The following is a 12807-nucleotide window of genomic DNA, read 5'->3' on the forward strand; positions in this document are numbered from 1 at the left end:
CATACTAAAAATTTGTATGCGTTTGTCATTTGGCATAGTGGTGGCAAGCGGAATTGCCATTAGCCAATATTAGTATCAACACGAGATGTCGATGTAGGGTCCCATAATAAAAGAAGAAATGGAACAATAGATCAGGGAAAGAAGCACCACATAAAAAGCAGATAATGGATCAAGGAAAACACCACACAAGAACCAGAGTTGAACAAGCTAAGATTACAATCTCAAGAGGAGACGCAACCTCTTCAAAAACATTTGATAGCCTGTGCACTGATCTAAGATTGACATAGCAAATGCTTTTCATATACAACCAGTGAAGGGACATATTGAGTCATCTCAAAATTTTAGGACTACACAAGGACCCAAAGAAACAAAATTCCCAATTGGCTTGAGAAGTTTGAGATACTCCATATGATGTAGGGACAATATTGTAATTGGTTCATTCTATTGCATAATTCTTGGGATCGAAAGCAAATCGAAAGCGGGATATAGATCGGGAGCCGGGGAAAGGAACGGGAGGGGGAGATTCGTGAAAGGCTAGAAAATTCCTATGATTGGGAGCATTGTCTGTATAATGCATATGTTAGGGATCCAGATCACTAAAATTTAGGGATCAAGATCCCTAAATTTTAGTGATCTCAATCCCAACCTTATGGGGATCTCAATCTCGACCTCTTGGGATCTAGATACCAAACTTTTGGGGATACTACTACTAATCTTTTGTTTTTTGTTTTTTTTTTGAAATGTTGACAATTGTAATACCATAAAAGAGGAGTTACAATGCTGAGATAGAACAAGAGCACCCTGGAGAACGGGGCTCTCAACCAAAAGGAATGGGCCCTCAAGCCCTATACGAAATGGGGATATAAGTTCGCCCCTTTACAAAATATATAAAGATGGGGTTATAAATAAGTCCCCTTACAAGGTCTGCTATAAAATTGCAGAGAGAGCAAACGTTATGCTAAACTGCGTGTGGCCCACACGATGCAAGAGAGGTGTTGCGAGCCTAGTCTTCCTCATGGCCTTTGGCTTCGTTCTTCGCCAAGAGGTCCACGAAGGCGTTTGAGGCATCCATGAGATGGTTGTATCCCTGCATATAAGTTCAATCTCGTCATACAAAGGCATAAGATACCATGGAGGGGAAGCTTGCCTGGAGGCTCAGGTGATGATGTTTTGGGCGTCTCCCTCCACTATCAGATGTTGTCCCTAAGATCTATCGAAACTTTGCCAGCCTTTGAGGAGCACGAGAGATTCAGCATGCTGTGAATCTTGCACACCTAATAGAGTGATAGAGCTAAGGCAGGGCGAGAAAAGGAAAGGAAAGCGAGCAGCAACAGAAGAGATAAGTGAGCTGAACTCCATGCAGGGTATTCGAAAAAGGTAAAAAGGACATTGTGTTGATGATCTCGAAAGACTCCTCCCATCCCTGCATCGCCTGGATTGCCCAAAGAGCATCCATCAAAGTTCAGTTTGATAGATCCTTGGGGGGGAGGTTTCCAGGTGGCGGATATTTTCTTTCTCTTTGGTCTGTGTAAGAGAATATTCTTCCATTGAGGTAGGAAGTAGTTCACTGGGATACCCTTGAAGTGATGATTATTTGACACCTAAAAGGTTACTAAGGCTGTAACCTTTTGATAAAAAGCTGGGACCAGGGTAATTTGTCCCCTAAAGGTCCTGACATTTCTTTCTTTCCAGAGCGTCTAAAGGATCGCAGCCACAGCAGCCTTCCATAATATTTTCTCATCCTTTGGCCATTGTGAGGCGAGGTTCAAGGCAAGTAAGTCATTGATCGTTGGTGGTATCACCCACTTCATACCGAAAAGTTGCAGAAGGTAACTCCAAAGGTCATATGCTACATTACAGAGGAGGAAGAGGTGGAGGTTGGACTCCTCCTCGCAGAGACACATGCAGCACCTATTAGGGATGGGGATCCCTTTTCTTTGCGATTGATCAATTGTTAGTGCCTTATGGGAGGCAGCTATCCAATTGAAAGTTTGCACCTTGGGAGGTGCTACAGTTTGCCATACCTGAGAAAGTACCGAGGTGGGGTTGAGCGGGAGAGTAGGAGGTTGGGTGAGTTTCTTGTAAAAAGAGGCCATTGTGAATTCTCTTGAAGGGACCAGGGACCACACCAACTTAACTGGAATAAAAGTTCATGCAAGAGTGCTGAAAGAGAGATGAAGTTATTTGTTTCCTCCTCAATAGATTCCTCTTAAACGAAGGCATCCATCATCTTCTACCTCCCTGTGGTATCAATTCCTCTTCTATTGGGGAGTCTCTCTTGGTTGCTATTGCATAAAGAGAAGGGTAGCTTTCCCTCAATGGTGTGTGACCTATCCAAAGGTTAGACCAAAAGCGAACTCTTGTGCCTTCTTTGGGGTGAAGCTTGATGAATTTCTTGAACATATCGATAGAGGAGACCAAGGATCTCCACGCTCCAGATGCATTGGACCAAGGTTCTGGAATATTGTATTTATTTTGAAGAACCTTCACCCAAAGACTATCCGTTTGGGTGGCCAAACGCCACCACCATTTTTCGAGCAGGGCGAGGTTTTGCTTTCTCATATTTCCGATACCCAGACCTCCCTTGTTCTTGGGTAAGCATACTTTGTCCCAAGAAATGAGATGAAACTTTGTCTTGTCTGCCTGTCCTGACCAGAGAAAGTTCCTCATGAGCTGATCAAGGCGGTTTGCCACTGAAGCGGGCATTCGGAAAAGAGACATAAGATATACAGGTGCATTGGCAAGGGTTGCCTTGATAAGAATGGTTCTTCTTGCTTGGGAAAGAAATCTCCCTTTCCATCCAGCCAACCTTCTGTCTACCTTGTCGATGACATGGGACCAGAGCCTCTTCTTCAGTTTTCCCAGCCCGAGAGGTAGACCAAGATAGGTTGTTGGGAGGTCATCGACTTACATTCCCAGGATGGAATTAGCTCTCCGATTTGGTTGTAGTCAATTGCTACTCCCATCATTTTGGACTTATCCATATTGACATTGAACCCCATGGCCAATTGGAAGCACTTGAGAAAGAGTCTCAGGTTTCCACTTCAATCGGGGAGGCATCAAGGAAGACTAGTGTATCATCAGCATATTGCAGATGTGACACTATTGGGCCCCGACGTGAAGTTCGAAATACCATAAGCAACCCAGCTTGGTAAAGGCGGGTGAGAGACCAGCTAAAGACCTCCGCCGAAATAGCGAAGAGGAATGGAGAAAGAGGATCCCCTTGGCGAAGGCCCCTCGAAGAAGGGAAGAAGCCCTTGGGTTCAATTGATGAGGATTGAAAAGAAAGGGCGGGAGTAGCTGCCTCTCACCCACATTCTCCACCTATCTCCAAAGCCCATTCGTAGCATAGTTTCGTCCAAAACTAACCAATTAACTTGGTCGTAAGCTTTCTCCCAGTCAATCTTGAAGATTAGATCAGGCGTTTCAGGCAAGTTCCGTGAATGGATACATTCATGGGCAACCAGAGCCCCATCGAGGATTTGATGATTTTTTATAAAAGCCGACTGTGAGGATGAGATGACAGTAGGGAGGACCTGCTGTTGTCTAGAGGCCAGTACCTTGGATAAAATTTTGTAAGTGGAGTTGAACAGACTGATTGGACGGAAGTCCTTAAGTTCCTCGGCCCCTTCAACTTTGGGTACAAGAGCAATGAAGGTGGCATTAATGGATTTACCGAGTGTACCCCGGAGAAAGAATTCTGAGAAGAAGTTTAAGAAATCCTGGCGAAAGGTATCCCAAAAGATTTTAAAGGGGGCTACGTGAAACCCATCCGGACCTGGAGCTTTGCCCTTCGCTAGATTATCGAGAGCTTTAAGGATTTCATCTTCTTGGAAAGGACGTTCCAGCCAAATAGCTTGATCTTCCGTAAGGGTGAAGAACTTTAAATCAGCCATGGCAGGTCTCGATACATTTGGGGTAGAGTAAAGGTTCTGGAAAAAAGCAAGGATGGCTGACTCAATCTCTTTAGGCTGATCTAGGTACTGGTTATTTACTTTAATGTAGGAGGTTGAGTTGTCCCTCCTTCAGACAGTTAGCTATTTTGTGAAAGAAAGGGGTGTTGTGGTCCCCTACTTTTAGCCAATTAACTCTTGATCTTTGGAACCAATAAAGCTCTTCCTTTTTGAGGGTGGAGAGATATTCAAATTTAGATTGGGTTCTGAGATCAGCTTCACTGGTAGTCAAAGGGCAGGATTCTTCTAGGCTGTCAAGGTCTTGTAGGGTCTTTAGGAGGTTGGACTTAATAAGGGAGTAGTTGCCAGGAATAGAACGACTCCAAGATTTGAGGGAGGCCTTAGCAATTGGATTTTAGATTGCAGTCTATAACCAGCTCTTCCGGTCACCTGGCCATCGAAGGAGTTCCACCAGTTTGGGATCAAGGAAGAAAGAGACTTTTCTTCAAGCCAAGCCAATTCAAACCTGGATGGTTTGGGTCCTATATTCAAGGGTACGGTGGAAAGGAGGATGGGACAGTGGTCCGAGACAGGTTCTGGCAGGGTGATGGTGTGTGAGCCCGGGAAAGCTTCATCCCAGTCAATGGCTAAAAGAAACCTGTCTAGTTTAGAAAGAGAGGGTTAGGCCCAATGGCTACTAATCTTAAAGACATATATGTATTATACATACTCTTTAACATAGGGTTCTCTTTGTTTATAGCCAACAAGCAATACAACTATACAAAAAGTATAGTTGTGTTGCTAGATAACCAGAAAATAATCATTTTCAAGTCTTCAAGGTGGAGATCAAGATCCCTAATAGTGGGGATTGAAATCCTTTACAAGTGAGATCAAGATCCCGAAATTCAAAAATTGATCTCCTTGGAGGATCCCTTTTCTAAAATGCAAAAGTGAGATTCTAGAGTGGGATTGCCACAGATCCCATCAACTACATCATATTGTTTCTGCATCACCTCGCACCAAACTTAGAATATTAGTATCAAAGTGGAAACCAAACCCTAAGTAGATGCATGTGTTGTTACAATACTAGGAAGGTTCTTTTCACACAAACCTAAGGATGAGGGCATTTGTATGGACTACCAATGCCACCCGTACGAACACACTAGAACATGAACTTTTTTTTTAGGCCTCAACCCATTGAGCTGAATCTATCAATACCAATACTGAAGGATTTTGGACTTTGTTGATGATTTTTGGGGCAAAATGTGTTTAATCAGCCTGAGTTTTTTAATCTCACATGTGTGGGACCCAATAGGGTGAAACCCTTGCATAGAATAGGTTGCACTAACCATGTGGTATGGTCCTGAAGTTTAATAGACATTAGATAACAAATATGTGAATTCTATCGATTTAAGCAATTAGATTACAACAAACCTAGTAAATTGGAAACCAATTGATGCATGTGTGTGAACGAACTCCTTTGTTGTAGGTTAAGATGCACTGGCTAGGATGAACTATACTCCTAGATGTTCGATATAATCCATCGATAAAGATGTTCTAGGAGCAAGAACTAGATTCACCTCATATCTACATAGAAAGGGCTTTCGCACAGGCAACTCGAGCAAGTTTAGATTGGCTGGGCTTGGGCACATCCAATCTCAAAAATCAATAAAACTCATACACCCATCATCCAAATGGATTTCAAACATTAGAAGCAGATCAAATGGCCAAGGAAAACCAATCTATGCAAGGGTTTCACCCTATTGGCTCCCACACACATGAGATAGTCTATGTTTGGGGGCATTGTGATGCAGGAACAATAGAGAATATGACATTAATTGAGAAAACTGGATACTAAGAGTCCATGTTGTAGCACATTACGTTATACGTACATACATACATATATATAGAGAGAGGAAGATACTAAAAACGCCTATAGGCGAAAATGAACAGTGATTTCGCCTACTCTCATCATCATCCAAACATCATCACACGGTCACAGTCCGGTAGTGTTTTAATTTTCTTTTTGTTTGTAATAATCGGAATTATCTGAAGTTTGGAGCGTGTGTATATCGTAGAGAGGCGCACCGAATAAAAATATGAAAAACATAATTCGTAAAATATAAAGTTACCAAAATACCCCCATAAATTTGCGGGGGTATTTTGGTCAATTTATATTTTATGAATTATTTTTTCATAGTTTTATTAGGTGCGCCTCACTAAGATGTACACATGTTCCAAATTTCAAGTAATTTGGATTTGTAGAAAAAAAATGAAAATTGAAACACTATCGGACAACTGTGATCGTGCGATGAAGTTCGGATAGTGATGAGGGTAGGCGAAATCGCTGTTCATTTTCGCCTATAGGTATTGGGAAGAGTTTTTCATATATATATATATATATATATATATTGAAAATCATCATTTGTAGGTGCATCTTCCAAACTGCTTTGGTAAAATACTGTCCTGACCCTCAATTTTCACGAAGTAGGGATCATCTTGGAAGCCACCTTCAATCTTAATATGATAATTTGATAGAATGATTACATTGGATCATTAATGGCTCAGTTTGTCCCAGATGTTCCATAGAAGTCTGAAATACTCAAAATGGGTTTTGTCACCTTGTTGAAAGCAGTCAGAATACCTTGGCACAATAATCATTTCAAAAGCACTCTTCCAAAACATCCCATATAGATTTTGCTTCTATTCATTGTTAGCATCCCATGTAATTTTTTGTTGTAAGGAACAAAAAGCCTGTCCTGAGACTTGACTCCATCAATGACAACAAATGTGTGCCAATTGATATGCGTAGAATCAATGGCACAAGGTGGTGGGTTGGAGTCATCGACATGCACGAACATGTACCATCTAAGTTTCCAAGAAGAGAAATACCTAGATAATCACTCCTATCCCAGTTTACAGTAAGTTAAATGAATGCTTAGGTTGTCAAGGTGCACATTACAAGGATCCTTGTGCTCGGTTCAAGATGAAAAAGATGTTTTAGATCCTTCCATGGCCTCAGAAAGTCCCAAATAATACTGATCACAGGAGTGGGAGAAAAGACCCACTAAGAGATCAAATACCTAAAAAATCATGAACATATCTTGAAAAATATGTCACTAAGAGAGACAAAATAGCAAACCAGAATGTCCGAGAAATCTACTGTCCATGATCAAATCCCTAGAAAATCTGAGAGATCTATTCTTCCGGCATCACCATGCACCAAACCCTAGAATATATGAGAAATCTATAGTTCCAACATCACAATACACAAAAGCATAGAATACATGATAAAGCTCTAAGGCATAAAATTTGGCGAGTCGAGCGATTGAAAATATGATATCTAATGAATGCCACATCTAGAACCACGAGAAAGAACTTCAGTTGCCACTGCTCACATTCTAAATGTAATCTCTCTAGGCTACGGCAAATTTTCTGACCACAGCACAAACCCAAACTAGATTAAATAATATGCTATCATAAAAGAAAATCGAACTGAAAAACTTATTGTAATATTTTTTTTTTGGTGGAAACATAGTGGTTACATAAATGACCAATGATGACATCGTACCCAACCTTCAAATAAAAGAACTAGTTTCAACAGATGTTTGCATTTGCCCAGATTTAAGCAAAGCTAAGTAAATAGGAACTTAGTGAGACAGAGCAAGACAGAAAGATGAAGTAGCATATGACTGAGCTTTCACAGGAACAAGCTGTATTTTCAGAACTCAAAATGTTGAAATAATGTGATATTATCAAGTGAATTTCTCACCCTTCATACTCAGAGCCAATGTCAGGTAATTTGTCCCTGCTGATTTGAGAAAGATAACTCCGAAGAAAAAGACCGCGCACAGGATGCTGGACACCACGGCACATTTCCACGAGATCCTTTAGCACATCCTTAGCAGGAGCTTCCTTGGATTTAATGTACACGGATCCCACTGTGCAAAGGAGATACCTGACAAAACACGGATAGGGACATCATTAATGAAATACCACAGAGTGTGAAACAATGGAATATCAAATTAGTTCTCCTTGACAACAGAAGAAGGAAACACAGAATATCAGATCATATTTTCCATCCATTTTTTGAAGCTGTCATATCTTACATCAATGAAATTTGTAACAGAAAATGACAAACTATCATTACAAATTATAGAATTATCAAAACTACCTTCTCTGTGTATGATGTCCAATATTCCATCACTGTAAAACAGCATTGTCTACTGATCACCACAAGATAAGTATGTGAGTCTAAATCGCCATTCAACACAACAGCACACTTCTGGTCTGTGCTTCTGAAAAGAGAGCAGCAGGATGATATATAGATCATTTTTGTGCTATTTTTTGGACGTTTTCTCAATAGATAGACATGCTGCTCCTCCAGCGGCCAATATAAAATGAAGACCACATAAAACAGGAATTTCTGATGAATGAAATGATCAACTTATATGTTCTTGCAGTTGATGACATTATTGGCTGACAAGTATGTGAAAATCTTGGTCTTCAGAATAAGGCACTGCCATAGTGGAGAATGAAAGAGCAAGCTACCTAATTGAAGAGATAGTGGCAGTTGCGGCCATCAATTTACTGAATTCTGCCCCATCATATGAAGTGGGCCTACTTCTGCTTGAAATTGGACCACAATACTCTAAATCATCTTGGAGTTCTTGGACCACAATACTCTAAATCATCTTGCAGTTCTCAAACTTCATCCCATCCCAAAGCAGCTAGATGGAAATTAGGCACAAGCACCTTGTTATGTCAAGATCAAACATTGCCTTTTTAATATCCTCGACAGAGAATTGCCTCTACAGCCATTAACAAATCCCCAAAGAGAAATCTGGTAAAGTAGACAAAAAAAAAAAAAATTTGGTTGATTAGTAATATCCCCACTATCCATATTTGAAAAACCCTTCTAGCCCCGCAGAGGTTCTTAGCAAATTTATGATCATTTCTTTCGTATCATTGTCCTTACCATCCTCCAATGATACTCGGATACTACAAGTTTTTGTCTCCTATCATGTAAAAATGCGGACACATGTACAAAACAAGTTTCGACATGGATGCACAGTATGTCATCACCATGAATATGAAGTATGCGATTACTAGATAGGGAGAGTCTGTGTTGGACACTGCATGTCAAGTGCCTTTTTTTATTGGGGGGGGGTTCAATTCAAAGTCCTTTTCTTTTTCAAGTCTAAGTATTTTTAAAATTTTCTTAGCAATAAGTGGGGCATCAGTAAAAGAATCTAATAAAAGACATTTTGATGGGGAAACAGTTGCATGCCTCACCCAAAGGTGTAGATTGAGCACAACACTAGTTCTAGGGCAGTCGTTAAAAACAATTTTGGGACATCTCGAACACCAATATCCACTACAACTAGGCAAAGAATCACATGGAGTTGGATAGCCTGCATTTTGGCACAATGACCCCTTCCTCATCAACCTCAACTTTGAGGACTGCTCAATTGGGAACTTGGGTCTCACTAGGGTGGAAGGGAACTCTAGGACCACTTGGGATATGGTCCACATGAACATTAACACTAGCCTACGAAAAGAGCCCGGGCTTAATTGGTTAGCGCTTGGTGATTTGCAACGCTGCATCCTATGCTCAATTCCCCACTGATTCACCCAAAATCAATAAATAAATAAAATAACACTAGCCAAAATATAGGTAACATTGCCTACAACTCTTCCAGTAGCGTATGCATCATGGAGTTTTTCCTTCTCCTAGAGTTGTCCACTTTACAACCTCACTTCTATACCTGAAGCATTCGATATTTCTGTGCCCAGCATATAATTCATGTATGAGTTTGACACTCCTACCTTGCTTCCTTTTTGTGCGGAAATTTCTCTGCTTCTCTAAAACCCATATTTCCAAAAGGGCTACTTCAATACGTTCCTCATTTTGATTTAACAAGATAGAATTTCCAAAAAAAAACACACATCCGTCACTCCTACAACCAGAACTCAAACCACGAACCAGAATATTTGAGTTGAGCATAAGTTGAGCATGAGCACACCATTTAAAAGAACAGTCAAATGATTAACCTTCCCCCAGATGGGTTTGATACATACATAGCTAGTTTTCTGCTGGGCACATGGATTCAGGTAGTCACTATAAGAGAACCATTCCCTGATGATATAAAAACCACAACTTACAAATAACAACTACATGCTCTGCCTAAATGGCTATGGTCCTCTTAATTGATTTGATTGTTGTTGTGTGATTGAAAAGTACACAATTTGATCACAAAAAGAAATACATGCCAAAAAAAGAAGTATCCCTTTCTTCGATAAATTCAACAGTAACCTTAGAGAGAGAAAAAAAACCATGAATGTGATTGTGACTCATCTCTACAAGAAGTCAGTATTGATAGCACAAAAGCAATACAGGCTAAATAACGAATGAATTCCATAGGGTTGATGGAAAATTACCAGGTAACAGAGAATATATAGCATGTCAGGGATTCATTACTCTCAAAAGTTCAATAAATGTAAATGAAAATTGAGCAAAAAACCAAATAATTCAGTTCAATTTGAACAGGGAAACTCACAATCTGGGTAAGATGTTTCCAGCGTGCTGTACAAGCTCATACAAATCAACAATCGAGCATCCACGCTTGGTCTCTTCCTTGAAAAACATCTCCAATCTCCTCAATTCGTCAAATGATCTCATATCTTTGCGCAAATCAAGGATCTCAACTCACGCAATGAAAAGGGGAAAATGAAATATAGCTGCTACAGTTGGCCCTAAAAGGACTAATTTCTGCATTTGTGAATATTGCAATGAAGGATACAGAGCTCATAGTACTTGTGCGGAGAAAGCCTCGATGTTCTTAACTCTGAAAGCATTTGTGCTGAGTACTTGAGGGCGTCTCTCAAGTTATTTGAATCCTGGGGTTTTTGTTGCAGAGGAATTGAAAGCACATTGATCAGGAGAGGAGATCCAGGAAGAATCAGCAACGGAAGAAGCTGTTATGCTAAGTCTTAAGAAGGGAACAAGAAAACTGGAAGAATTTGGAGAGAGAGACAGAGAGAGGGGAAGGAGGGATACCAGAGCTCGATGCATGCAAAATGCGTTTTGTTGAAAGCCGGCAATTCCTTCTGCGAGCCATTTCTCCTCGTCCTCGACCCCGTCTGAAAGCATCTCTCTCTCTCGATCGAGCGCGCGCGTTGTGTCTGTGTTCTCAGCTTCGAGCCCAACCCCTCGCTCCTCTCTCTCTCTATATCTCCCTCTGCTTAACTCTCTCCCTCTCTATGCAGGAGAGGACCCTTTGGGTTAAGCCCCTTCACGTCAACGGCTCGGGACTTGGATCGGTAGTTGGACTCTCCCCAACCTCCTCTCTCTCCCTCTCTCTCTCTCTCACCCTCACTTTTCAAGCGCTGCTATGTAGATTTAAGAAGGGGTGGCAATCGGGCCCGAGTGACCCGCCAGGCTCCTACCCATATTTGAACCAGGTTCAGCTCCATATTTTGGACATGGCAGGTCGAGTCTGCCTCCATATCCATATTTTGGACTTGGCTAGTCGGTCTAGGTCCAAATGACTTGGACAAGATCGATGTTGGGTCTGAAACGGACCTTGCTGGGGCGTGGTCAACCTGGCTTGGTATAAAATATAAAACAAATAAATTTATTTTTATTTTAAAAGTTTTAGACCCAAGCCAGTGTGGTCTGGGGAAACCCAGCCGGTCGGGTCCACTACCCATTGCCGCCCTTAAGACTACTTTATGGAGGTGGCAGGGACGTGATCCTGTCATTGCCAATTGTACTTTTCTACTGCAGGAGAGCTTGTTTGATCGATTTCCCACTTTGGAGAACTTTTTTATACGAGTTTTTGAGAATCATTTTAGAATATCTGAAGGAGTAATTTCAATTAACAAAAAAAAACAATAGAACAATGATTTCCAGACCATCTCGATCCTTTAAAAATTGGAAACCCATATATTTCTTATTTAGGTGTTGGACGTGTATTCAACTAAATTTTTCCATCAAACGTATGGTGGCTTGGTTAATTACATCTCAAAATTTTGGACTCCAAAAATATTCTAGTAAGGTTTTTTACATTTTCCATTGATTAATAGAAAATTATTTATATTCTATGATCAAATAAAGAAGGAATGCATATGAATGAGGGAGGGACACATGGCAGGTTTGGGAGATAATTTCCAATAACTTGAGATGCCATATGTTAGGCGTGCGAGATAAGGGTTTAAAAAAGAAAAAGAAAAAATAACAAAACAGATGAGAGAAAGCCTCTCTCTCTCTCTTTATTTTCATCCAAGAAGTCAATCTGGCTTTGCCTCTCTCATTTATTTCTCCTTATACCTCTTTCTTTCATATTACAAGAAAAAACAAAAAAGCCATCTTCGTGCCTCTTTTTCTCTCTAAATTTCCTTGTTTTTATTCTTGTTGAGCAAGTCACAGGCTCGGCCTCTGTGTGCCTCTATATTCTCTCTATTTGTAATCTCCTCTCTCTCTATTTGTAATCTCCTATACCACTTTTTCTCTAATTTTTTCTCTTTTTGACTCGTGTCCCTCTTCTTTTCTCTTAGGGCATGTTTGTTTTTCTAAAAGATTTCTTTTTAAAAGAAATCTTTCTAATTTTCTAAAAGTTCTATGTTTGGCACACGCTTTCATCTAAAAGTACATAAACTCAAAAAGTAATATTCGAACTTTCTTTGTTAAAACATGAAAGATTAAGTTCTTCAAGTAGGAACTTAATCTTTCAAAACGTTTGTGTGGATCACTATCCACTATGCATAATATAAATACATAATATAAGTATTAGTAATATGATATAATATAATATAATATAACTATACCTCAATATTATTTTATATTGCATCATATATTTCTATTTATTTTTATATGTAATATATAATATTAATATATATTTATATTACGTTT

The 12807-nt window shown here is 40.1% G+C and overlaps 1 protein-coding gene across 4 annotated transcripts in view; it reads right to left on the minus strand.

Annotated features, from left to right (window-relative positions):
* The window catches only part of VPS35B (VPS35 homolog B), a 34891-nt gene extending 23617 nt beyond the window's left edge, over positions 1-11274 (minus strand). For 2 of the 4 annotated variants that reach the window (XR_016056085.1, XM_006854910.4), the window contains exons 1-4: positions 10954-11274; positions 10697-10793; positions 10454-10577; positions 7666-7851 (exon numbers count right to left, since the gene is read on the minus strand). Coding sequence is in view for 2 of the 4 variants with exons in the window: in XM_006854910.4 (XP_006854972.1) it covers positions 7666-7851; positions 10454-10577; positions 10697-10793; positions 10954-11046 (500 nt within the window). In the remaining 2 variants the exon portion in view is untranslated. Of the gene's footprint in view, positions 1-7665; positions 7852-10453; positions 10578-10696; positions 10872-10953 lie in introns of all 4 variants that reach the window. The other 2 variants (XR_016056084.1, XM_020673898.2) reach the window with 1 other exon arrangement.
* Between the last annotated feature and the right edge of the window lie 1533 nt (positions 11275-12807).

The sequence above is a fragment of the Amborella trichopoda genome, chromosome 5, assembly GCF_054954075.1.
Source record: "Amborella trichopoda isolate Santa Cruz 75 chromosome 5, AtrichopodaSantaCruz75HAP2 v2.0, whole genome shotgun sequence".
NCBI classification, from domain to species: Eukaryota; Viridiplantae; Streptophyta; class Magnoliopsida; order Amborellales; family Amborellaceae; genus Amborella; species Amborella trichopoda.